The sequence below is a fragment of the Onychostruthus taczanowskii genome, unplaced genomic scaffold (assembly GCF_017590055.1).
Source record: "Onychostruthus taczanowskii isolate IOZ18803 unplaced genomic scaffold, ASM1759005v1 scaffold74, whole genome shotgun sequence".
Lineage (NCBI taxonomy): Eukaryota > Metazoa > Chordata > Aves > Passeriformes > Passeridae > Onychostruthus > Onychostruthus taczanowskii.
The window spans coordinates 3,363,888-3,390,763 of NW_024505229.1; the positions used below are offsets into that span (position 1 = coordinate 3,363,888).

At 46.9% G+C, this 26,876-nt stretch overlaps 1 protein-coding gene across 7 annotated transcripts in view; it reads right to left on the bottom strand.

The window, feature by feature from the left end:
- The window catches only part of PPP1R12B (protein phosphatase 1 regulatory subunit 12B), a 134,087-nt gene that overhangs the window by 36,697 nt on the left and 70,514 nt on the right, over window positions 1-26,876 (bottom strand). For all 7 annotated transcript variants that reach the window (XM_041422571.1, XM_041422570.1, XM_041422565.1 and 4 more), the window contains 5 exons: window positions 15,777-15,867; window positions 14,642-14,794; window positions 13,735-13,918; window positions 13,086-13,198; window positions 11,757-11,801 (listed from right to left, as the gene is read on the bottom strand). In XM_041422571.1, the coding sequence (XP_041278505.1) occupies window positions 11,757-11,801; window positions 13,086-13,198; window positions 13,735-13,918; window positions 14,642-14,794; window positions 15,777-15,867 (586 nt within the window). The remainder of the gene's footprint in view (window positions 1-11,756; window positions 11,802-13,085; window positions 13,199-13,734; window positions 13,919-14,641; window positions 14,795-15,776; window positions 15,868-26,876) is intronic.

The following is a 26,876-nucleotide window of genomic DNA, read 5'->3' on the forward strand; positions in this document are numbered from 1 at the left end:
GCTACCCTCATGGATTCTAGAGAACAGAGTCAAAATTTTGATTTCCCACTGCTTCTATGTCACTGGACTGGCCCACCAAACTGAAATCCAAAGCGCCACAATCCTGCACCTCCCCTTTGCAACAGTGTTTATATTAGGGGCAAAGATTAATAATCCTGTGATTGGCATCACCACGGGATGTCCTATATGGGTGGACATCCCACTTCAGCCCAAAACAACAGCCATTCTTTGAGTCCCCCTTTGTGCCTATGTCTGCTTTGGTCCTGGAACTTACACTTGTCTCCCACTACATCCAGACCAGACCAAGAGCTGTCATCTGCAAAGGACAAGCTGTGACCAGCCCGAAAGTGGCTCCAACAGCCAGGAACAGTTCTGGCTGAACACACAGGGCTCCAGAGCCAGAGAAAGGGTTACACCCAGGGGGCCATTGCACCAGGGAACCAGTCACTGCTTTCTCCACAAGGGATCTTGCAGTAAAATGTCCCTATCCTATCCTATCCTATCCTATCCTATCCTATCCTATCCTATCCTATCCTATCCTATCCTATCCTATCCTATCCTATCCCATCCCATCCCATCCCATCCCATCACTAGGGAAAGGAGTTCACCTGGAAAGAAAAGGCTAAGCCTTGTTAAGCCTCCTGCTCTCACCTCTTTATTTACTGCACCCATCGCATTCTGTGCAAAGAAATTCTGCTGGTTCTGGAGAGAAACTTCTCATTCTGGTGGATAATGAGTGAATTTGGAACTGGTGGCACAGACACTGTCCCAGGGGATGTGACCAACAGCCAATCTTCAAAAGTGATCATAGAACCCAGAAAATCACAGCGTTGTTAAGTTTGGAAAATATCACAAGTCTTCTCACCTGTTCTGTGTTCTGGGTGGTGTTTGTGGTTTTCTTCCTGAAAAGGACTTTCTGATTTGGTTATTGAGATGCTTACGGAGCAGGAGAAGGACTGGACTCCAGCTCAGGGTTTGATGGCACTTGGTTGGTTGTTTTTTGTGTTTAATTGGTCTTTTTCAACCTAAAAAATGTAGTAACTCAGCTCCACTCTTACCCTCTGCATTGCTTATTAACAGTCACGTTCTCATGACACTAGGTAACCTGAGCAGGTAATTTTGACCAAGTATGTCTTTGTACAGTGACAGAACTAAAACTGGCTCCAAAATACAGATTTTTGTTCCTGGGGTATAGTCATGGGCAGCTGAAGAGCTGCTGGATTACAGAAATTAATGTGCTATACAGCAAGTATAGCCAAGGAACTGTGTGTATAGAAGAGGCAAGGAACTGTCTGTATATAGCTATATAAACACATATGTATGAGTTCCTTTAGCAGTAACAAGGCCAACACCTATTACCTTTAAAATAAGTTATTAAAGCATTACTTGTACTCTAGTCTACTATTTGTACTTCTGGGCATTTGATTTAGCTTATTTAATGGAACTTTGTATAGCAAGATTTAATAATTCAAATTATTAATATTATTATTATTATTACTACTGCTACTGCTGTACAAAAATTGTACATGATATATAAACCCTACTGTAAATAAATGACTTTTAAATCAACCTCAAGCTTCACCAGGGTCAAATGGAGCTTGCAGGGTTTATTTAGCACTGCAGAAGGCAGGCAGGGTTATGCTGGGCTGCAGGACTGGAGCAAAATAACATAGCCAGGCAGTAGCTGTTCTGTAAATGGGATGTGCAGGCTCTGCTGGAGTTTTCCATAAATGGAATCTGAATCAGAGGAGGGAACACTTCCATCTGCAGAGCCCAGGATTCCCAGGAGCAGATCTGCTGGGGTGCCACATAGATAGGGAGCAGAAGGAAAGGGTCTTCCTTCCTCTCCTCCAGACACACACAACAGCTGGGAGTCTATAACTGCATCTATAGCATTATTCTTCTCCCACTTTTTATTCCCATCTCAAAATTTATCACAAAAAAGCTGGAAGCACCATGCCTTAGGCATACCTGGATTAGCACTGAGCAGCACATGCAGATCATTTAGTGGGGGCTGAGAATAGACATTTTAAATATAAAATTTCAGAGTTTTTTTCTTTTTCCTTTCTTATAACTAGAGGTAATAAAGAGCAAAGGTGAAGACAGTTCAAAAAGCAGCACTCTCAGCAGAGAAACATCATTTTAGCACCTCCAAGTGCCCCATTCTGCATGCAGGAGAGACATCTTCCAGCAGTTCTGTGGAGCAAAGTTGAGTTTTTGGAAGAAGAGGTAAGGTGTCTTAGACACTTAAATCCAGCAGGCACAGCAGGATGAGAAGCTGGGATGTTCACTGACCCCTATGGGGACATCCCAAACTTCAGAGGGAGAGAACTGAATCTAAAGCAAAGGCTGCAGAGAGGGAGATGGTTTCACTGTCTTGAGTTCATCATCATTTGAAGATAAAGCTCAGGACAAGCCCAGTAAACCAATCTACATCTGCACTTCTACAGCAAAGGCAGAGGGAACCTGAGACAGAGCTTGGAGGGGGCAGTTCGAGAGCATCAAAGGCAGAAATGCTTCTGAGAGAGCCAACATGTTCACGTTCCCTCTCTGAATGTGTCATTAAACTGTATTTCATAGAATCACAGAATATCCTGAGTCAGAAGGGACCCACAGGTACCATCCAGTCCAACCCCTGCCCTGCACAGACACCCCAACAATCCCACCCTGGGCATCCCTGGCAGTGCTGTCCAAACACTGCTGGAGCTCTGGCAGCCTCGGGGCCGTGCCCATTCCCTGGGGAGCCTGGGCAGTGCCCAGCACCCTCTGGGGGAAGAACCTTTCCCTGATATCCAGCCTGACCTGCCCTGACACAGGCTGATGGTGAGAGGTTACAGAAATGCGTGGCCACAGTGGCAATAACCAGAAACAAGAAACTAGCACCACAAAGGGCTCCTGTTGAAGGCGACAGATGTGTGAGCTTTGCAAAATAGAAATGTCTCTAAGATTACAGACAGGATCCTGTTCAGGCTGTAAATGTAGCCATGGGCACAAGCCCTGAGGCAACCCCAGCACTGCCTATTGTCATGTCATAATCCTGGCCAGGTCTGTACACCAGAGACTGGTCCGGTGGCCATGGAGAGGTTGCTTCATGTCCACCCAAAACCTGGCTCTTTCCTGAACTCAGTACCGTGCTTCGTTCGAAAAAAGCATCACAAGAAAATCAGAGAATCACAGGTTCAAGGATTGTTGGAGAAACCTATGAGCCCAACTGTTCCCCCACCACTGCCATGTTTACCACTAAACCACGTCCCAAGTGCTACATCCACATGTTTTTTGAACACTCCCAGGGATGGTGACCCCACCACTGCCCTTGGCAGCCTGACCAGCCCTTCAGGGAAGTAATTTTTCCTAATAAGCAACCTGAACTTCCCCTGTCTCAACGTGATGCCATTCCCTCTTGTCCTGTTCCCTGGGAGCAGAGCCCAACTGCCCCTGGCTGCCCCTCCTGTCAGGGAGTTGTGCAGAGCCAGAAGGTCACCCCTGAGCCTCTTTTTCTCCAGGCTGAGCCTCTCCAGCACCCTCAGCTGCTCCTCATCAGAACTGTGCTCCAGACTCTTCTCCATCTCTGTTGCCCTTCTCTGGACAGGCTTCAGCAAATCCAGAGAGATGCTTTGCTCTGTCCACTCACAAGTCCAGTTTGAGCACTGCTCATGCAAAAAATCAATTGATTTAATCCAGTTCCAACCATTAAAGGATAAAGTAGTGTTGGAACATAATATTTTCCAGGGGAAGCTGTCTGGCAGTTGCACTCAGCAAGTTTCCTGACAGGTTCCCTCTACCCACCCAGGTTTCTTACAAGGAGGAACACAACAATTTGCACAGCTATGAACAGGCCATGCCAGAGAAGCTGAGAAAGCAAACAGAAGTACAAGAACCAGATGGAAACAGCTATTTCAAGCTAAGGGACTTTCCAAAATATGACATAGAGAAATAAAAATCTCAGGGCCCTCACAATAGTCACAATCCATTCTGTCTTTATCTACATTGATCAGATTCTCAGCATCCAGCACAGCCTCTCCATGGCTGTAAAACCTGTGTGCCAGCTCAGCTGTGGAAGTGAATGGCTGACACACAACAATATCCCAGTGTCACTGGCCAGGCAAATCTGTAACTTCAACACACTGTCACCTAACTGTGCTTCAGGCCTATTTCTGACCATCCCTCAGCAGCAGCACATTGTGGTGCAGAGGGTTAGGTCCCCTGCCAAGGACGAAATCTAAGATCAATGAAAAGTCAACCTATGTGGTAGAACAGCCACTCAAACCCACCGACAACAGTGCCTAGCACTGGGTACCTGGTAGGTACCTGCTATAGGATCACAAATGGCCTGGGAAGGGACCTTTGAAGGGACCTTAAAGCTCATCCTGTTCCACCCCCCACCACGAGCAGGGACACCTTCATCTGTCCCAGGCTGCTCCAAGCCCCATCCAGCCTGGCCTTGGACACTTCCAGGGATCCAGGGACAGCCACAGCTTCTCTGGGCACCCTGTGCCAGGGCCTGCCCACCCTCACAAGGGAGGATTTCTTCCAAATACCTGACATAAACCTCTCTTCTGACAGTGGGAAGCTGTTTCACCTTGTTCTGTCACTACATGCTCTTGTAAAAAGTCTTTCTCCATCTTTCTTATAGGTTCCATATAATGAGCAATTAACTAGAGCAGGTGGGAAATTCCTGCCAGAAGGAGTTTCGCAGCTTAAGGATTCAACATCTTGACACATCAAACAATGAAGCAGCTTATGCCACATAATGTTACTTTTCATAGGGCAAGTCCATGTCCAAGAGCAGAAAACTAACAATGACTTTCCAAACATGAGGCTTTTTCTGAAGAGAGACATGTGGGAGGATATAAACTCCGAACAAAAAGTGACCTTTTAGAGACACAAGGGACAAACCACATCACCACTTATATCACAGCAACATACCATTTTTCCTAGAGTGGTTGTTTCCAAATGATATATTATTGCCAGAGAATCTGACTCCAATTTTCCAAACAAATTTAGATTACTCCTAAGTTCTCTGCTGGCCATGAAGCAATACAGCTTCTGCTTTTCATTCCTTCTGAACACGTCTGGGAGATAAATAATTGTCTATATAAATGTGTGATGGCACCAGCCTGCACAGGATGGCAGGAGACGAGGACAATCAGCTTCTGGCTTTGCCAGAGAGAAGCAGCCATAGAATACTGGAATCACAGAATGGTTTGGGTTGGAAGGGACCTTAAAGCTCATCACATTTCACCCCTGCCATGGGCAGTGACACCTCTCACTTGCCCAGGTTGCTCCAAGCCCCATCCAGCCTGGCCTTGGACACTTCCAGGGATCCAGGGGCAGCCACAGCTGCTCTGGGGACTCTGTGCCAGGGCCTGCCCACCCTCACAGCCAAAAATTCCTTCCCAATATCCCATCTAACCCTGCCCTCTGCCAGTGGGAAACCATTCCCTCCTTGTCCTGTCATGCTATGCCTCCTCCAAAGTCCCTCTCCACCTCTCCTGGAGTCCCTTTAGGCACTGGAAGGGGCTCTGAGGTCTCCCTGGAGCCTTCTCTTCTCCAGGTGAACACCCCCTGCTCTCCCAGCCTGGCTCCAGAGTGGAGAGGCTCCAGCCCTCAGAGCAGCTCCATGGGCTCCTCTGGACTCATTCCAGCAGTTCCACATCCTTCCTGTGCTGAGACCCCAGAACTGGATGCAGATTCTCATACTGGGGAGAAGGGCCAGAGATTAGAGCCTGAGCATGGCACATCCCAATTCCATGTGCTGCAGCCCCCTCCCACTGCCCCCAATCCCCTTCTCCAAGGTAGACACCTGTGTCACCACGACACAGCTCACCCAGATATCTACTGCTCTAGGCAGGAATTTTAATTCAGCAGATCACATTTTTTGGAGGATGACTTCAGTCATGTCAGGAGAGACATCCTCCCCCAGCCCACTGGATGACTGACACTGAGGTAGGATCATCAGCTCCCAGAGGGGCCCAGAACCTGCTCCAAGCAGTTCAGCAGTCAGATACATTTCTCCTTTCCATAGTTTTGAACATGTCACAAGGAGACAGATTTTGACAGTTTCCCACAAAAAGTGATGGGATGCTCTGTTACATGTATAAGCACAACCATATACTGTTAACCTTCAAAAAGTAAAAAATTACAAACATAAATAGACATAAAACAATAGTGAGATTTATTCTGTCTCTAGGATGTGGGGCAGGAGCAATGCTGCTCCTCAGGCTAGTGGGTCTGGGCTAACATTCACCCTGGAGTGAGCACTCCCATTTCCTGGAGTGCCTGTGCTGTGTCCACACAGCACTGGAGAGAAGCACACACGTGTCATGGATCCTGCTGCCACCCTGTCCATCACACTGCTCCCAGCTCCTTCGGGGAAGAAAGCAGGAGAATCCCGAGACCCTGTGCAATAGCTGCCATGGGCGCAAAGGAAAAGGAGCCTGGGGTGAAGTGGGATCATCTGAACTGACTGCTCAGGCCTCCCAGCAATGCCACCAGCAGCCAAGGGAGCTGGGGGTGGCTGCTGCAGGGCCAACCCCAGCCCCACGGCTGCAGGGGAATGACTTCCCAACAACTGAGAAAGATCAGTCACCTCACACTGCACCAGAAGTCTGACAGCAATCTACTAATCAAGATGCTACAACATAAAGTTACCTTAAATAGTTACGAGTTTGTGACCTTGGGAATCACTCCTGGAGGACTGGCTGTTTTGCTTCATCTTCCCAGGACTCATAGATTGGATTTTAGCTGGTTTTGTGTTACCCATCCCCATCACTGCTTCACATTACACCTTCCTAATTCAGCAACTTGGTGAGTTAGAGGAATGCACCTGAAGGCATTTAGCTGTAACCCTGTAGTCACATAACCCACTTGGGTCACTTGGCTTTAGGCACAAACAATGTTTTCCCAGAGCTGTGAACTGGAGCTCAGAGCCAGGCTGAGGAGTGAAGCGCTGTACCAATGCGGAGCGCAGCCACCCAGGCTGATGTCCTTCTCCACATACTGAGGTTAAGAAAAACCAACACAAGCACATCAGGCTGGAGATTCACAGGACAAATCCTCTGTGCAGATATGAAGCATTTTTGTAGGAATATTTGCAGAATTAATTTTAATTTCTCTGCTGTCTGCCCCGTTCACCTTCCAGAGAAGCCAGGGCACTCTGAACACGATGAGGATGTTCTTCACCACATTCAAGCTCTATGGCAAAGCCTCAGTTCATGCTCCTTCCTACAGCACTTTGCTGCTATTTCATATTGCTATACATATTAAAGATCTTTCCTTGAAGCATACACAGCCTATTAGAGCAATTTGTTTATAAACAGGACTAAACAGAGCCAATCTCTCCCAGCCTTATGTTACACAGAATTAAATGCTCTCTAATTTAACTACATGATGCAAATGACGCATGGTGCCATCTACGTGCCCTTGGACAGGAGCCAGATGGTTTCCTTCCCACATCACACCACATCTCTTCTAGAAATAAACATTCAAGGGTAAAACCAGGGGAAAAGACTCATATCCTCAATCCCCAGAAAAGACCCTGGGCCAGCAGCAATGAAGCATAGGACGAGCACCACCATACAGCACTGTCCGCATTGAAAGGATTTTAGTTTCTTATCAGCTGGCCAGAAGCTCACCTATTTTGCTCCTTTTCCTGGTCAACTTTCCCTTGTATCCCAGCAAAACAGCTCAGCTCTTGCAGACATACCTTACCATATTAGGCAATGTGAGCCCTGAAAGAGGAGGACTCTGAGCCTTCCTTGGCTTCCAAACACAGTCCACAGGCACAGGGTTGGCTGCATGACACAGGGAAAAGGGCAGTAACGACTGGGGACTCCCAGGGCTCACAATAAACCCAGTGTGGCCACAACAGGACATTCACAAAACACTTAACAAAAGCTATTCCTGATCTTCTAGTTATTCATCACATCCATCTTTCACAAAAAGGCAAACAGCATGGTGACACAAGCTGAACTGAAGCCTCTGTGGAAGGATAAAGTGGCACTAAAAACAAAAATATAGGTGAAAAATAGGACACATCAAAATCAGGACTCCCAGGTCATAGCTCTGAATCAGCAATAACATTAAGACATTGAATTGAACTTGTGGAATTAAGTTTAGAAATTCAGCCCTTCTAAGACAGAGATTTAATTTATACTGGTGTCTAGTTGCATCTGGTGATTTCATGGTAACAGTACAAGTAGGCAGAACACTTATTTACAAACCAGAGTGAGCCTGGTTCATTCCATAAATCAAAGCTCAGGGAGACAGGAATGGAGCCTATTTAATCCACTTACTGCAATTGTAATTCACAATCAAACGTTTCACTGCTATTCCTCCATAAAACTTAATTCCATTAGTGTGTCTGGGGTTTATACTGGGCTATACAGACTGTCCTGAAGGCAGTTCATGACAACAGACATTTTGTTTGATACTTTTACTGCTCAGAAATTGTGATTTTATGAACATAACGCTCAGTGTCTTCCTCTGAATTTAAAGTTTTCCTTTGACAAACTCTTCTGTGGGTGAGGAGCATCTGTAATGCTCCAGCACAGAACTGCAAGGAAAAACAATCCTTTAAATGATTATAAACATTTTCTACTTGTTCCCTATGTTCTGTCATTTAAAATATACTTTTTCTTCAAAATTTGTTCCTAATTGTCTCTGCTGTGCAATAGTAATAGCAGAAGTTTCCCAGAGAAGCTGTGGCTGCCCCATCCCTGAAGTGTCCAAGGCCAGGTTGAATGGGGCTTAGAGCAACCTGGAGGAGTCGGGGTATATGACTGCATGGGGTGGAACTGGATGGGCTTTAAGGTCCCTTCCAACCCAAACCACTCTGTAATAGATTCTATTATTTTAAGTCAGGGTCAAGTCAAAGCCAGCAGAGTCAGGGATAACGAAAACCTGCTCTGAAATGGAACACTGGAACATTCTCTTTAGTCTTCATCATTATCCTCCTGCTGCATCCCAGACTAGCCCATTGATCCCTACCCACACTGACTCTGCTGCATGTGTCCTCACTGGCCTCACCAAGACTGGAATTCCCACTGGTATTCCACAGCCATTGGCTTGAGGGAACAGGGAAGGTTTCCCAGCTCCAGCCTCCCCCCAGCTCAGTCTGGGTACAACACAAGCATTCAACTCTCCCAGTTTTTATTTTCTGAGAAACAGAGACAAGATTGTGGCCAAGCTTCTCCCCCACCTCTGCTCTGAGCTCAGGTCTCCCCAGACCACACAAAAACTCCTTCCTTTGCAGCTCCTTCCCACTGGAATCACGGAAAAACTTCTCCTAAAGCTGCATCCCCAGAGGCTGTTTCCAGCTGAAGTCCTTGTACCCTTGAACATTTATTCCACAATAAAACTTTGTCTGCTCTTCCAACTTTCCACAGTGCATCCAGGCAGTCTGTGTCCCAAGGAGGCAGCTGGGGTGGGAGCAGAACAAATGGAGGACACTGACACATCCCACTATGAGACCTCTTAGCTGCCTAAACCTCAGCCAAAGCGTCTGGGCTGGTTTCCCACTCTGGTGCTCATGAGCTCAGTCAAAATAATTCATCCACTTCTGAGAATTAGAACAACATGTATTTGCTCCTTTTGTTCCTTCTCAAAACTGCCTTTACCTTTCCTGTGCTAGTCTCCAGCACTGCAGAGCTTGGAGGAGGGATTTCAAGCAAGTCCTGTTTTCTGGCTTCCATGAAAATCATCCTGGTATCAGCCAAGATATAAACACTGGAAGAAAAATGTAACCGTTCCCACAAAATCAGATTCTTTGGGGTTCTGCTACTAACATGGGACACTCCAGACTGTTCAAGTTCACAGCCTGGTGACATTGGGCAACTGCCATTCTAGAACTATAGTTACTGAAGAATTAATGATTATTAACTGTACTTTCTTATTGGCACTAGAACTGAAAACAGAGAGCTGTTCCATGATTCCTGCCAAACTGATGGCCAGTTAGGACAGAAATCTGATTTGGATCTCAAATTAACCAGGGAAGACTGACCAAGTGACATGATGCTGGAGGCATGCATTCAAGAAAATAAACTGGGAACTGGATAAAAAAAGAGGACTGGGAAAATGGGAATAACAGCTCTAGCAGAGTGGGAGGAGAATCTAACCCAGGTTGAAGGTACGTTGGGTGCATAAGAAACCATGGTACTGGTGCCCTAAAGCACCTGCACAAAGGGGATGATGGAACTGAAGGGAAGTTGCTCTGCTTTTAGATGGATCCCACAAGAAAATCATGTGAAGTGTTAGACAAAAGGAATCCTTGCTGTTAATTTGGGGAAAACCAGCATTATTAATTGTAAGAGACTGGGTGACCTTGAATTTTTGGGCAGCTGGATTCTCCCAAAGTGCAGCTTGTCCATTTACATGAGCATTGAGGACGGTGCTCAATAAAATCTTCAGCAATTTTAGAACTAGACTCCAGGAAGCCTCCAAACCTGCAGCCTCAGCTACTCCTTTGTCTTAATTTAGGTAATCTGGGACAACTTCCCAGAAGAACAAGACATTCCCAGCAAGTCCCAAACATGCCTGCTGGAAACAAGGTGTCCCTATTATGATTATTACTCTTACACATTACAAAACTCCCCTCCTTCAGTCTTACTGTGAGGCAGCAGAAATGTCAAAACAATTTTAATGACGATAAATGGCCAAATCTTTGCTGCAGGGTTCAGTGAAGACTTCAGGAAGCTCTGCACTGTGATGAGCAGAAACTCCTGGGGGAAGAGCTGGCCTCCTTGAAGCAGGTGATGCTTCTGTGAGCAGGAATATCTCACATTTCAAGTGGAGTAAAGTGCAAAGTAAGCATTGGGAAAGCAACGGCTGGCATGGAAAGATAAGGACATACTAAACGCCATCCCAGCACCACGTGAGTCTCTGGCCCCAGCAAGGCTTTGCCGCATTCTGGCTGAATATTGCAAGAATGAAAACAAAAACGGAGTCTGAAGAGTGTTATCGCCAATTTTCAGCAAAGAACCAGTTAATTCCAACTAAATGATGCTTCAATCACTCTACTGCATTGCAAAGTATAGGGAAAGGCTCCCCCAGGTTCAATGTTTCCCAGCAAAAATGAAACATCCCACAAGCAGGCTGACCCCTAGGCAACCTTACATTTGCTATTTCTCTCAGGTCTTCCACATTGCACTGTAATAGCTTGGAAATATATTAAGCTTTGACATTGTCAGAGTCAGTCATGTTGTCAGGCTCAAATGTGTTTCAGACAAAGACAAACAAAACCAAAGGAAACTAAGGTGATTTGGAAAGACTCAGTAATTATTATAAAATGAAAGAAAGGACCTCAAAGGATGAGACTATTGCAAGAACAGGGCAACACTGAACAACCTCTGCCGTGCTGCTTGCAAAGGCCATTTTCCGCAAGAAAAGAAATCCATGAGACAGAAGAGCAGATTTCAGAAATACAAAACATCCTGTCCAAAACAGCAGTGATTCCAAGATCCAAGATCACGCCTTCCCCAGGACACACGGGATCCCACTGTCCTGGCAGTGCAGCCCCACCACTGCATTCCCTCCAGGCTCCACCACCCCTGTGCAGCTCTCCAGGAGAACATTGAACTCAGGCCACTCTGCGGATAAACCTCATATTTCAGAAGAGAAATCAGTAAGGAAATTGCTGCTTGGAACTATCTGCCAGTTCATACTCCTGAGCAGAGCCTGAACTCTCTTTTAGACAAGAGTAAAAGCCACCAACACCCAAGAGTGACACATCAGTGATTCAGATACATGGTCTCACTTACCCGAGTTTCCTTCACTTCCTCATTTCCATCAACTTCATCTTCATCCTAGGAGGAAAGGCAAACAATAAAATTAGGCAGCTCTGGAGACAACAAAACTTTATCCCAAGAAGATAATGTATTGTTTATAGAATCACAGAATCATTAAGGTTGGAAAAGACCTCCAAGACCAACAAGTCCAACACTTGACCGAACACACCATGTCAACTCCACCACAGCACAAAGTGCCATATCTATGTGTTTTTTGAACCCTACCAGGAATGGTGACTCCACCACTGCTCTGGGCAGCCTGTGCCAGTCCCTAACCACCCTTTCAGTGAAAAAATTATTTGATGCTAATGCTAGGAAAACTTCTGTCAAAAGAAATGCCTGTCCAAATGCTTTTGGCTAATTATCAGATCAGGTTTGGTGTCCTAATGGCCATTTAGAGGATCTTGGTATTGAGGACAGAATTACTCTCTTGAGATGGCTCCTGCCATTCCAGTGTTTCTGAGGAGCTGAAAGGAAGTCCCTAATACACTGAGGAAAAAATACTTGGAAAAACTGCACATCTGAAATACTGTCATAATATTGACTTCCAAAAGTATCTCCAGTTCAGTTAGACTCTAGGTGGAAAGACTCATCATCCCAGGTATCTTGCACTTGCATAGCCTCTCTAAGCCACTGCCCTTTGTAACTGCTCCAGGATTTCATGGAGCAAATGTGAACTACCATGGCATCCCGGCTGACTCTGGACTCAACTCATTAACCATGATTTCATAATTCTTACTCTCTCCTGGAAAAGGTGATCTGTTTTCCTAGCTGAGGCTCTAGCCAAAGTTTGGAGGGTTGGATCCCTTCCCTCAGACTGAAGAAATCCTCTGAAACCAGGACTAAGAGAAATGACCATGACACACACAGCTCTTCTGCACTTATGCTGTGAGTGTTCCCTGGTGCTGGGAGGGGACCCAAACATGAGTTTTCTTCCTATTGTCTTTCTTTCAGGGGGCTTAAAGAGCAGACGAATTTGGGCTTGAAGAAAGCTGAAAATACTCCAGTTGGCTTGTGACCTCCTCCAAAGGAATTAGACTTTGAATCTCTCCTCTCCCATGCGGGCCCTTTCCCAGTCCTGCAGGGTTCCCATGATATGGCTCAGGAACAGGCTGCCCAGAGCCTGCTGCTCAGTCTGACACAGGCCAAACAGGGCGTGAGACCTTTGGATATGCCAGTCTAGAAGACAGCTGCAGAGGGAAGAACTAAGGGGAAATCAATGGACTGGGAAGAAAATCATGAAGCTTGGAATTGGAAGAAAATTCACCCTGGAGTTTGTCTTTCTAAGGAACTCAAACTTACATCTTGTGTTGAGAAGATGATGCCAGTGCCTCTCCGTCTCTCTTTTGGCCGTCGCCGCTCTCGGATCGACTGTTTGTTCAGGGATTTGTCGTCTGAATCCTGATCTTCACACTCTGGCCAAGCAAAGAAAGACTGCTTTGGTTTCAGTGATTTACATCTGTGCTTTTGCTAAGGTTCTGGGGTTCTTTTCAAGCTGACCAAGGTCATCTTGCCTTGTGTTATATTACAAAGAATGAAACCGAATGAAATGGAATCTCAGTGTCCTACTACAGCTGGATACTCACACTCCTTCCTTCATCAGAGCCAGGGAAGTCACCCCAGCTGCCAGTTCTCCCCAGGTCATCCTGATTTACTCCTGTTCTGAGGACAACCTGTACTAGGGGAACCTCTTTCCCCAGCTCTAATAGCTAAATGCTCCATGATCACTGTCTCATTTATTTATCCAAAATTAAAAATATCCTTTTATCCCTTTGTTACAAGCAATAGGAATTTGTTTAACTTCATTTAAACAAGTAACATTTGTTTTGTGACGTGGCAGCTTCCCTCAGAGTAACAAGTAAACGTGTTCTCTCCATCTGTACACACTGGAAGTTCTAATCCACAACAAAACCCTTGAGCTTTGTCTGTTCTTCACTCTCCTGGTACCTACCATTTTTCTCCATCTCTGTGCCTGCCGCTCTGAAATCTGCTGGATTCACAGAGTCCAGCCCTAGATATTTATTTGTTCGAGTCAGGTATGAGCTTGTATAGAGCAGAGGTGCTGCTGTGGAAGGAGACACAGGTGTCGTGGGTTTGTCGGGCTGTGCGGGGCCCCTCAATCGCCGATAGACGGTCTAGAAACAAAGAGCCATGACAGAAAAATAGTACAATGACAAGGAAGTACCAGATTTTGGATTTCAGGGAATGCAGTAATTTTTCAGAGTGCAATGTTCTCCTCACTGCTGCTGGAAGTGATCACCTGCACTTGCTAGATCAGGTCCATTCTATCAGATAAGGATGGATTTAAAGTCATTGCACAGCTACAGTGTAAAAGCACCCTCCACAGCTGGGAGATCTGGGATCAATCCCTTTGTCCCTACAGCTCATGGCAGGAGACACAAGTTACCTAACAGAAAGATATGATTTAGAGGGGAAAAAAACAGAGGTGGTGGCAGGGTCAGAAAACTGGTCTCTCCAGCTTTCCATTACACACTGAACATCTGTGGAAAAACATGAACACAAAGCCTCTGCCTAGACTGCGCAGCAGGATGGATTCAGGCCACATTTCTATCATTAGCCTTCTCATTACACTTTCTGGGATTTACACCATTTTATTTTCTGGCAAGAGACAGAAAGGTGAAATTCCCAGAGGAAAGCAAAGGCAGAGCTAAGCTCCAGCACTTCCACATGCACCTCCCTCACGCTGAACTGCTGCTCGTCAGTCAGCAGCGCCTCTTTCCAGCTAGCCTGTCGCCCTCAGAATAAAAAGATAACTGCCTTTGAATATCTCCTGATGTCAGCTCTCCTAAATGGGTTTGCCAGCTCTCAGGAAAGGGGTACAGAGGCAGAAGGATCACCTCGTCGTCCGTGCTCCGTCCCCACCGCGCGCGGCTCTCCGGCCTGTCGCCGCTGTCCTCGGCTCTGTCCCCCTGCGGCTCCTGCGCCTGGCGCTCCACCCGCGACCGGCTGAACGTGCGCTCGGCCTCCTGCAGGTCCGTCAGGGTCACTCCCTGCAGGGAAACACCAGCCTTCCATTCATGCACAGAATCATAGAACCCCACACTGGTTTGGCTTGGAAGGGACCTTAAAGCCCATCTCACCTCACCCCCACCAAGAGCAGGGACACCTTCCACTAGGCAAGGGTGCTCCCAGCCCCATCCAGCCTGGCCTTGGACACTTCCAGGGATCCAGGGGCAGCCACAGCTTCTCTGGGCACCCTGTGCTAGGGCCTGCCCACCCTAATAGCTAAGAATTCCTTCCCAATATCCCATCTAACCCTGGCAATCGGAAGCTATTCCCCCTTGTCCTGTCCCTCCAGGCCCTTGTTCAAAATCCTTCTCCAGCTCTATTGGAGCCCCTTTAGGCACTGGAAGGGGCTCTAAAGTCTCCTTGGAGACTTCTCCAGCCTGAAATTACATTTTCAGTCTTCCATGTCAGTTTAAAATGCCACAGACTCACATCTGGTCAGGCTCATGTTTCATCCCTATGGTAAGAGAAAGGGAAGAATTCTGTTGCCTTTACTGTATTTCTCAGCCTACTGACATAATCACTGACTCAAAGCAACCCAAATATATGTGATCACACTACAAACTAAGAGGCAGGCACATTGCAGAAAGCAAAGCTTGAAAATCTATCTCATGTATGTCTGTGGGAGGGTTTTCTAATAACTGCTTGAAGGAAATTTTGCCAGAACCTCTCCAAAACAGTGTGAGTGCAGACAAGTCCCTTGTCCTAAGAAATAACGTAACAGAAAAGAAAATCCTGCCTCTTTACAGAATCATGGAATGGTTTGGATTAGAAGGGACCTTAAAGTCCATCTCATTCCACCCGCTGCCATGGGCAGGGACTCCCCCCGCTATCCCAGGTTGCTCCAAGCCCTGTCCAACCTGGCCTTGGACACTGCCAGGGATGGGGCAGTCACAGCTTTTCTGGGCAACCAATTAACCAGCTCTCTTCATCCTACACATGAATGTGAACATTTCCATTCTTTACCTGGGTAGACCTGCGAGTCTGCCGGGCCTGTCTGGATCGTGCCTTCCTCAGTGATTCTGCTTCCTCATCCCGCACCGGAGTCAGATATGACCTGGAAAAAAAAGAAGGTGCAGAAGAGGTTAAAGTAAAAGCAGATGATCTGCCTTCCTGTCTCTGTAGACTCCTGAGCTATTATTCTCCTTCTCATGGACAAAAATTAATTTTAGCTCCATCTGCTATTGCTGTTTCTTTGGGACAACTTCCCCATGAGCACACAATACACACGTGTTCACAGCACCTTCTCCCCAGAGCCTCTCAATAAACCCTTTAGTGTTGGACATGTTCTGTTAAAAAGGTGCACCTATTCTCTAGATTATTTGCTCCATTCCAAATCATTGCATCATTAGGAAAAGAACCCCACTCCTCATAAACACCCTCTCACTCAGACAAAAATCTCAGAACAGAAATCCTGCACTGGTGCATTCCTCAGACCCTTCTTCCTGTCATTATAGTCACGATCATATTCCTGCAATCTGCTGCCTTCATCAATATGAAACCCATCACACCAGGAGCTACTGAACTGCAGGCATCACAGAGACACACGCCTTGGAAAGAGCCATGGAAATAAAGAAATGACCTTCACACTCTGTGTAAACCAAGATCCTTCACACTGAAAAACCCACCGTTAAACACAGACTTGTGCACAACTAGATTTCATCAAAGCTGGGAGAATTCGAAAGAATTATTCACATGAAAATACATGAACTGCAGCCTCTGCCCTGGCATTCACTGGGAGGAACTGGTGAGGAATGGAGCAGTGCTTTGAGTCAAGGAGTGCACAGCAGTAAATGATTTCCATGCTGGAGGAGAGGCTTCACTCTTATGAACAGTTAATTAAACTTCGCTCTTCAGCCTGGTTAATATGGAATGATTATTCACACTGTCCCTCTGTACAGGGATGAGGGTGCTGGAATGCTCTTTGCAGATCTATCACTGTCAGGTTAACACTGTACCAGAGATCTGCATGTGTGCAAAGGCCAGTGAGCTAAGCGAGGGATGAAGGTGAATACACTTATTTTGTCCTTGGACTCTTTTCCTGGTTTTAGTCCACCACCTTCATGGGAAAGGTAATGGGCTGAAGAGGATTTGCATCTGATCCAGTATGTTGACATTTATTAGAAAGTTCACTACACTGCTGCACTGTGACAAAACCACAGAGAATCCGGAAATTTGGATCATTCTACAATAATCTGCCATGGTGGGTTTATCCACCTCCAGGACCTGTGTTCAGTGCTGGTTCAGCTGTGTAGGAAAACAGCCTGGCTTCCAGAGAAGAATCCCCTTTACAGGCTTTCTTGGCTTGCAGGAGGTACAGTCACTTCCCAGCTCCTTGGATGTTGTGGGGCTCATGTGAGAGCTTCTCACTTAAAAGTGGTGCAAGGATTGACCTGATATATAATGTGCTGAACATCCCTGATCTCCAGAGGCCAAGGCAAGTGCAAAGGATTGAGTCTGTGCCAGGGATGCTGCACTGGAGACTCCTGCAGGGGCAGGCACTGATCTCTGCTCTCTGTGACCAGGCACAGGACCCAAAGGAATGACATGAAGCTGTGTCAGGGGAGGGTTAGGCTGGGTATTGTGAAAAAGATTCTTGCCCCAGGGGCACTGCCCAGGCTCCCCAGGGAATGGGCACGGCCCCGAGGCTGCCAGAGCTCCAGGAGCATTTGGACAATGCTCTCAGGGACAGAGTTGGATAGTTGGGGTGGCTGTGTATGGCCAGGGGCTGGACTCAATGATCCCTGAAATTCTTTCCCACTCAGGAGATTCCATGATTCTTTGAACTGTGCCCTGGGAGCTGCCTGCAATGGAGACAAGGGCTTGCAGAGCTGCACTCCCAGGGTGTGATTTATCACCTTCACAAGGAGCCTCCAGCACAACCCATGTGCATGCACTGCAGAGGAGCTCATTTCTTCCCATTGATTATCCAGACAGACACATGAGCTGTGATGGATATGCCAACACGGGAAGCGCCTACACTTCAGAGGGATGACTGTCTCTCAAGGATCTGCTGTTTCATGAACAAAAAAAGCTGCTGTTTGATGAGTGAAAGCTGTGCAACTCCTAATTTTGCAGAGCAGGAGCTCTCCTGCTCTCTCTGCTGCAGTGTGTGCACTGTCCAGGTAATGGCACATTAAGGAAACAATAAGCGTTTTCTGCAGCTTTTGACACAAGCAGAATCACTGCTGTTTGCCCAGCAGTCAGAAGCAATAAGCCACCTACAGGAAGAAGGCATTTGCAAAATATACTGCAAATGAAGTTCAGAGCAGTAGTAAAATAATATAAATTCCTGAAATGTATAAACCAAGTAAATTTGTAGCTCAGTACAGCAGGCACTTTGCTGCAATGGCTTCGACTCACTGGAATTTAAATCAGTGGAATTTACTCTGCAATGAGGATGCAGGTATATAGGAGCTACAGGTATAGAGAGGACAAAACAGGTTTTCAAATGAGTTTCAGGAATGGTTTGGCAAATCCATGGGGACCAGGTCAGCCCCAGGCGTGGGGAGGGGCTCTGCAGAAGGGGCAGCCCAGGCACTTGCAGGAGGCTGCTGGATTTCCTTGGGGCAGTTCAGCCACAGCTTTGCTTTGGGTATGGCAAGAGAAAAACCATTTTGGGTCTTTCACCCCATCATCCTCTCAGGCTTTTTCCCCTCTGCTCCCCCAGAATTTATATAAAAATACAGACATCTTACAGCATCATTAGCCATTCTGGGAGTCCAACCTGTAAGAGGAACTTGATGTTCAGCTGAGCACATCCTGCAGGTCATCATGGCTCAGCCTGGGCCACAGCCGCAATCATTCACCAACTTTTGGGTTCTTTCCACTTACACAATTCATCACTTCCTGGAGCTCACCCAAAGCCATTTACAGCATGAGATAACTGAATTTTCTGAGGCAAGTCAGCAGAACCACTGCACAGTGACAGAGCTGGTTTCTGCAAGGGAGCAGTCACAGCCCGCTCTAGGCACCAAAGGAGGGGCTCTGCTGTCAGTACCTGTAACTGCACACAGCAGCCTGGCAATGCAGGCCCAGGTGTGTCCTGCTTGGGACCCTGTGTGCTTTGCTTTTTAATTTTGGGGGAAGGCAGAGAAAAGACAGATTTTACAATGTGTCACTTTGCTTACAAACTGAATTTTGAGAGACCTGAGTGTGCTAAATGGGCTGGAAGAGAGAGAACAAATGCACAGGAAGGAGACGGCGAGTCGGATGCAGCTCAGGGCTGGGCTGGGCTGGATGGCACAGGCAGGGCAGCACGCTGCTCTCCAAAGCAGAAACACTGCAGAGCACACTGCAGGCTGCAGGGCACAAGCACCAAATGGGGTGTGAGGCAGCCTCTGAACAAGCCACGGAGTTTTTAATTATGTTTTAAAGGAACATGCTGCTGCCTCAAGTGCAGAGCCTGTGTCACCCTCTTAATTCAAGCAAATATCTCAGGGTCAAAGCAGATCTTCAAAGGAAAGGCCCGATGTGTTGTGTTTCCTTGCAATAAGCTTTCTCTGAGAAATACTTGCAATAAGAGCAGCCATCACACCAAGCTCAAGGCATGTATAAAGCAGAACAGATTTTTACCAGAGTTTTGGCTGTAAGTTCAAGGAGAAGAAAAGAAATTGTTCAAGATGTGTATACGAGAGCTAGCAAAACCACTGCAGAGGTTTACAACTCCCACAGACAGAGAAAAGTGTGTCCTGCTGCCCTGAGAGATCTACAGGCTTCTGGTTTGTGTATTACCCAGGAAAAAATTTGGTAACTGACTGATGAACTTGGCTCCTACTTAATTCTGCCTATTTTCAAGAAAACACCTATTTTCATCTGTCAACTCTTGCATCAAGGATAGTGTAAAACTCAAATGGATCCCAACTACTCATCACCACACCAAGGCAAAAGGAGCTGCAATACAATTCTAACCGAAGGGGAGATTCAACTCAGGAAATAGGAAGGCTGGATATACAGGCTAGTAAACCAGGAATACAGGAGCAAATCTGTATGTTAGAAAATGCTGGCCAGAAGGAAAGAAAATACTGTGAGGAGAAACACCTCCCAAGTCAAGGGTTAATGATGCAGAAAAGAGAGGTACAATGCCCCGTTGGTTGGTGCATGGGTAACAAGAACAGAAGATTGGTTTCTCCAAGAAACACACAGTCTTATGACAATCCTTTTTATGACACTGGTCTCCATCCTGCCATCCTGAACTCCTTCAGGCACTCAGAGCTTTAAATGTTTCTGGCAAACCATTCACCACCATGGAGTCCTTTGGCAGAACATCACCAAGTCCCAGAGGGAACAGCAAGAATGTGCAAAACCTGGAGTTTTACATCACTTACATGTGGCAGAGCAGCTGTGGCTGCCCCATCCCTGGAAGTGTTCAAGGCCAGGCTGGACAGGGCTTGGAGTCACCTGGTCTAGTGGAAGGTGTCCCTGCCCATGGCAGGGGATGGAATTAGATGAGCTGTAAGTTCCCTTCCAAACCAAACCTTCCTGGCATTCTACGAACACCTGGGAACAAATTTGGAAGTTAAACATTCACCAAGTTCTACAGCTACTCTCTTCTCAGAATTTCTTCAAGGAATTTTGTTCTGCTGTCAGGACTGAAAATTGAGATACACCCCCAAAACAAGCTGCATTGGGCCATGACAGGTTCCCTCAATCCCTGTTAGGTCTTTCTCCAATAAATCCAGGTCCTGCAGCCAGCACAGTAAGAACATGAACTGCACACAGTAACTGGTTCATCATCACAGTTTTCCCCAGTCTCTGGAAATGAGAGTCTGCTGGTCATGAACTGGAGCTGGGCTTGATGGGGCTTTTCTGACGTAAAGCTCTTCCTAGGCCCTCTCCAAATCCTCTCACCTCTTTCTAGCTTAGAAGTGACTCTGAACTACACACATTAGACTAGAACCAACAGTGACAGTCTTCTTGGAAGCCAGGACAGACTTTTGGCTCTTCCAAATCCAGGTAACACAGGTAAGGGGAGCCAGGCACAGGTTTGGCTCCCTGTCCACAAGGAGGTGTGTTCACCACATGGAAAGCTGTGTGGCTACTCAGACTTAAAATGTCTGAAATTTCTCTTCTTAAGAAGAGTATAGTATCCCTATTCCAAATATGGAGTGATTTAAAAAGTCTTCGTCACACATATATCTATTTCTCAGGCATACACACACACACATATATATGTTTATATATACATGTATGTATATTTAAAAACTCACATGCACTGCGAAAAAAGGAAGATTTAAAAAAAAATGTCAGCAAAAGCCTCAAGTACAGATACTGTTCTCCTGAAACAACTGGAAAAGTACAGCATCCCAGCAATGCATTCCTACAAACTGGAGAGCTGCCATTAGCAAATAACTGTCCGTAAGCTGGAGGAGGGAGGAGAAGCAAGTGCAAGTTCTGCAGGCAACAATGCTGACAGCAGTTCCCAAAATACAATTCCTTAAGTTAGAAAATGAACTATGTCCCCAGAAGCAAGTCAATCATTGGCAGCTACATGGAAACAGTCAGAAAAAGAAACTTTCGTGCTCTCTTATCCAAACAACAGGTTTTGGTTCTTCCCTGAATTTATCCCTGTGCTGACAAGTTCTGCCCATCAGCCCACTGCAACTGGAAATAGTCATTAGAGAAACTGCCAGAAGCTGGATGTGCTCTGAGAGACCCTTCCAGGCAGGAGAGAAGGACAACACATCAGACTGTGAGTGCTGGAGCTTGCAATGAGGGGGGAGACAGCCTGACAATGCCGAGTTATTAAATAAGCTGAAGACAGAAGGATAACAAGATCATGGTCCTAAAGCCTTTCACAGCTGGCTCAAAAAGGCTTGGCTGAGAATTCCCCATTTTCAGGCTTTTGCTGCTGGGAGCTGTTGTGTTTCAATCTGGACAATGAATTCTCAGCTCCTGCAAGTTTCAGTGTCTGAAACTTTGGTTACAGGTTGATTAGCAGGTTCACTAGCAGCAGATTAACTTCTTTATTTCCCACAGCTCTGCTTTGCTCAACATATTCAGGTGCTGATCTAAGAGTTTAAGAGACTTGTGATCTTTGCTGCTTGTTAATCACAACAACCAGCTCCCTTTATACCTGCAGAACTCCTCTTTCCATGGGACATTTACAATGGGGTGAGGTTAAATGTACAACAGCTGAGGCTACAAGAACATTTCCCACCAGGGAGTTCAGGATAATTTTGGTCCTTTCCCATGCCCAGTCCCTGGAAGTGTGCAAGGCCAGGCTGGATGGGGCTTGAAGCCACCTGTTCTAGTGGAAGGCATCCCTGCCCATGGCAGGAGTGGGATGACATGAGCAGTAAGATCCTGACCAACCTCCCAACCCAAACCAAAGCATTCCACGGTTCCATGTTCAGTTCTGTGTGTGCCCCTCAGACTGCAGAGCTGCTCCTTTTGTGCCGTGTCCCCACGGCAGCTCCTTGTGCTTCCCTGGCAGCCTGGATGGCTCCAATACGAGGTGAGGAGTGCTCAGGTTGCAGATCCAGCTGGGAACACAGCCCTGCAATCCCTCTGCCAGAGGAATGAAATACAGCATTGGTACTCCTGAGAGCTCACCAAGTTTGGGGCTGGAGGAGTCAGCACATGCATGAGGATCTTTTAATAATCTATGTAATCCCTTCACATTAATTAATGTCACTCAGCATTATGGTGAAGAGTGAAAAGGCAACAAATATCACAGTGATTACATTCCCTAAACTGGCTGCAGTAAACGCTGCTGTGAACTCCAATGTTTAAACTTCTGCCAGAAGAGGAGAACACTTACTTTTCTAAAAACCAAGAACAATCCAGGAATTATTTCTGTAAGAGAAAAGCAAAGAGTGCTGCAACCCCAGAGCAGAGACAGCCAACAACACCTGAACTGACAGTATGACCCTGTCACTGAATGGGTCAGCTGTGACCATCACAAGCACAAAGCTTACCAGGATGGAATATTTTGGAATTGTTTGTGTTCAGCACAGGACTTCAGGTGTCAATACACAGCACTGAGTGGGTTATCACCGCGATAGGGAACAAGGTGCACCGTCTGCAGTTCTCAGGAGCTGCATCCTTGCATTAAAAATCTGCTGCAGGAACTGGAACAGGATGGAACTTCCTGACACTGACAGAGGAAACCAATGTCCTGCCTCTGCCAGCATCCCTCCCATTTGCAACTGAACCAATACAATTTGACGTTTTAACAACTTTAAGCAGACCTGTTAGAGCTTTCCCAAAAGCTAGTTTGCAGTCTGAAACAGGAAATCTTCCAGGGCAGAAAATCCCTGGGGAAACAAAAAAAAATTAACTTGGCAAAACTCTGAGTATTTGGGAAGTTGTCTTCTGCAACTAAAAAATAAAGCAAAAACAAAACTTGACGGTGATCAAATTCAGCTGCTGAGCCAAATAAGCCCGAGGAGCGATGTTCGCCTGCCAGTGCATCCCAGCAGCCTTCCACTGCCACCTTGTGGGAGCAGGAGATGCTTGAGCAGCTCCAAGCAACAGGATCACAGATCAGCCTCAGCTGAATTATGCAAAATATCACTGAATATTAATAATGTATCAAAGATTTCCATTTCCTACTGAGTTCACATAGCAATTTCTTAGCCAGTAGCTTTAGTTCAATTTCCAGTGTCCATTATTCTCAGGTACAGAAGATTAAGTCTGCACAAAAACTTTTCAAATAGAAATGCCAGGGAGGTTACTGGCTTCTTTGGCTCCTCCAGCTGTCACATCTCCAGGTCAATACCATGGAGCAGAGAATTTAACAGACTAGCTGATTTAGTGCTGAACTAGCTCTCAGCTTTAGTGACACACAGGATCTCTACAAATATTTCAGGTACATCCTTGGCTTTAACAGCCATTTTGGGCACAGAGAAGTAGCTGAATTTGTCAAAGTTAGTAAAGCCCAGCCCCTAAACATCCAGGCAGTGGCACTGGGATGGTACCAGAGCCAGAAGGTGCCATTTTTGCTGTTAGACCGAGGGTGAAGCACGTGCAGCAGGGCAGTGGTTCCCATTAGTAAGCCAAGAGGAACTGCACACACACTGGGCATGGACAGGGCTGGGGAAAAGGCAGTTTTACCTGCTGCTTGCTCCACGCTGCCAAGCTGCAGTTCTTTTACAATGCTTAGCTCAAGTGGTCCCTGCTTCCTTTCCTTGACTATTCCTGAAGGATCTTGCATGGATTCCTGCTTTTGTTAGCAGGCCAACCTACAGCCTGGGCTCCCCCGCCCAAAGCAAATGCCAAAATATCCTCCCCCCTTCCCCTGAGGCCGGGGTGGATAAAGCCCTGCTGGCTGAGCATGCAGCACACACCTGCTCGCCGCCCCTGCAGGAAACCGCACTGACCCCGGCCCACACCTCGACCTTACTCAAAATAAAAATGCAGCTTGATTTCTGATCCAGCAGGAGCAATCTCGCCTCTTCCCAACATGGACAATCCCAGGCCAGCAGAATTCCTGCCCTCCCACGTCAGCCCATTTCAAAGGCTGCACCAGCAGCCTTTGAAAAAAGGGACAACTTTATCTGAAAGTGATTAAGTGCAGAGACAGAGGCAGGGAAATGCTGTCACAGCAGGTGCCAGATGATCGTTCAGCTCATCACAGGAGACAGAAACCTCTTAACTTCTTGTTGTCCACTGTGTAGTGTGGACAAGAATCCTTCCCTTGCCTTGTAGCAGCTCCTTGCATGAGCATCCCACTGCTCTGCTTCCCCACGGACCTTTCCCAGGAGATTAAGACCACTCAGCTTTACATCAGTCAGTGATAAGGATTACAGAGTCAAATGCTATTAAAAATATGGCAGCAGCGAGCTATTGTTTGCAGCCCTTTCTGCCAGCTCCTCACAAGCAACATTTAAATACTCCTTGAATGCAAATCTTATAGTTTAACTTTCACAGAGATCAGGGTCCTTTATTCTATTTGTCAGATCATAAGGGTTAAGGGACATATCAGGTGACACATCCATGCTCTTCCTAGAGGAGACATAATCAGAATGCCCACAGGACAAGAACCACGAGGAAAAGGACTGGCCAAAAATTGTTCATCTAACAGTACTGGTGGAGGAGGATTCAGTTATTAATATATTAATAATATATGCTACTATAATTAGCAGCTGGATCCTTAGAATGAAAAATAAATTCCTCTTGGGAATGAAGCAGGAAACAGAAGTGTTTGTCAAACACAGTTACCTGGCATGTCAGTGAATTTCCTTCAGCTGAAAAGTATTTCTAGGGGAGTATTTAGAGGGCAAGAAGGCATGCGCTGAGCAGAGCCACCAGCCCCAAAGCTGCCCAGAAAACCAGTCCACCTCACTCCTACTCTGGATTTGTCATGGAATCCTGGAGTGGTTTGGTTTGGAAGGGACCTTAAAGCTTATCTAGTTCCACACCCTGCCATGGGCAGGAGCAGCTTCCACTAGACCAGGTTGCTCCAAGCCCTGTCCAGCGTGGCCTTGAACACTTCCAGGGATTGGACAGTTACGTGAGAAACTGGTCAGAATAAATTAAAAAGTAAGGAGAGAGAGGAGTTTCCTGTCTCAAAATGTATGTCTGATGGCAAGTGCTGGAACCACCCTGCTGGAACCTTCCTGAGGAACAGGAAGAACACACACAATGGCAGAATTAATTTGTATAAACCAAGTGGTGGTGGTGGTGGTGGGGGGGAAATCCTAATTCTTGGCAAACCAGGAGAGATTTCAAATTCAAGAGTCCTTTAAAACTGGCCACATAACTGAGAGCAGACTTGCCTTTCAGAAGTTTTCAGGGAAAGCATGTCTCACCCCACATGCCAGCTGTGAGCTACATGGTCACATTTCCAGCTGTTCTGGGAAGTAAAAGTTCCATAAGAAGAGTACGAAAAGCTTAAGCCAGATCTCCCAGACTTTTTCCAGCACAGATATCTCATGGCTCAAGTGACATTCCAGTCTAGCAGGATCTCCTGCAGCCCCTTTCTAAACCCAGGGGATACAGCTCCAAGCAGGCCAGACCTGTGACACCAGGAATACTCTGCAGTGCACAACTGTCAGGAGAAGCCGTGACCAGAACCCTGCAATGAATCTGCACAGACAGGATGCAGAGAACTTGGGTAGGAAGCTTTTGGTGGCACTAGAGGCCGCTGTCACCCTGGATGAAGGTGGATAATCCAGCACTGGGCTACAACCAACAGGAACCCCCATTCTCCACCATCTACGGGCACCCAGCAGAAATGAGGAAGCTATTAGTTCTGCCCTAGGAAGAACCGGGTTTGTGTGAGGTACTGCAGGCACAACACCCACACAGCTGACATCCACCCCAGCAGAGCCAGGGCTGTTTGAGTTCAGTGGACAAACACACTGACAACGGGAGACAATTTGCTTTTGGCAGGAGATCATCCAAATGGCCAGACTGCACTGATCATCAGCAGCTCCAAAATACCCAGGAAAAAAACCCAAAAGAAACTGCCTGGCACAAGCACTGGCTGTGGGAGATGGCATTTTTCCAGCTTACAGCATTAGCACACTGCAGTGCTGCAGAGGAGCACTGGGAGGCTGGGACGTGCAGCAGGACACACAGAACACAGGTGGCAGTGTCAGGAGGCTGGGATGTGCAGCAGGACACAGAGAAGGCTGGGATGTGCAGCAGGACACACAGAACACAGGTGGCAGTGTCAGGAGGCTGGGATGTGCAGCAGGGCACACAGAACACAGGTGGCAGTGTCAGGAGGCTGGGATGTGCAGCAGGACACACAGAACACAGGTGGCAGTGTCAGGAGGCTGGGATGTGCAGCAGGACACACAGAACACAGGTGGCAGTGTCAGGAGGCTGGGATGTGCAGCAGGACACACAGAACACAGGTGGCAGCAGCTGAGCCCCAGCTCTGACCGGGCACAGTCCAGCCGGCACCATGTGGCGTCACACGCCCCAAATGGATCTCTGCTCCATTGCCCTTCTGCTGTTTGTTCTTTCCTCCCCCCTGTAATTTACACTATTTCCCAGCATTTACTGGAGCCTGACCAATTCAGCTGGAAAACAAGGAGCAGGTGATCACCATGGGTCAAACTGTGGTGGGACAGGTTAAGGCTTATTGGCCACCACAGGATGCAAACCAGCACT